General features: G+C 55.9%; 1 protein-coding gene across 1 annotated transcript in view; it reads right to left on the bottom strand.

Annotated features, from left to right (window-relative positions):
• Nucleotides 1-295: 295 nt before the first annotated feature.
• EMH_0075490 (uncharacterized protein) overlaps nucleotides 296-306 on the bottom strand; it is a gene marked incomplete at both ends in the record, with an annotated part of 1,008 nt that continues 997 nt past the window's right edge. Inside the window, 1 exon segment of the mRNA XM_013499602.1 lies at nucleotides 296-304. Within this exon segment, the coding sequence (XP_013355056.1) occupies nucleotides 296-304 (9 nt within the window).

Consider the following 306-nt stretch of genomic DNA (forward strand, 5'->3'; position numbering starts at 1 on the left):
TTCCTGCAGCAGCAGATTATACTCTTCTGAATGCTGCTGCTGCTGCTGCTGCTGCTGCTGCTGTTGCTGCTGCTGCTGCTGCTGCACTTGCAGCTGCTGCTCCACTGCTGCTAGCGTTTGCTGCAGCTGTTCATTCTGCTGCTGCAGCAGTTCATTCTGCTGCTGCAATGATTCCGTTTGTTGCTGCTGTTGTTTCTCCTGCTGCTGTTGCTGTTGCTGCTGCTGCTGCTGCTGCTGCTGCAGCTGCTGTTGCTGCTGCTGCAGCTGCTGCAGCGCGCCTCGCAATTCCTCCTTCTCAGCAATACA

The sequence above is a fragment of the Eimeria mitis genome, genomic scaffold, assembly GCF_000499745.2.
Source record: "Eimeria mitis Houghton genomic scaffold, Emh_scaff4484, whole genome shotgun sequence".
Taxonomy (NCBI): Eukaryota; Apicomplexa; class Conoidasida; order Eucoccidiorida; family Eimeriidae; genus Eimeria; species Eimeria mitis.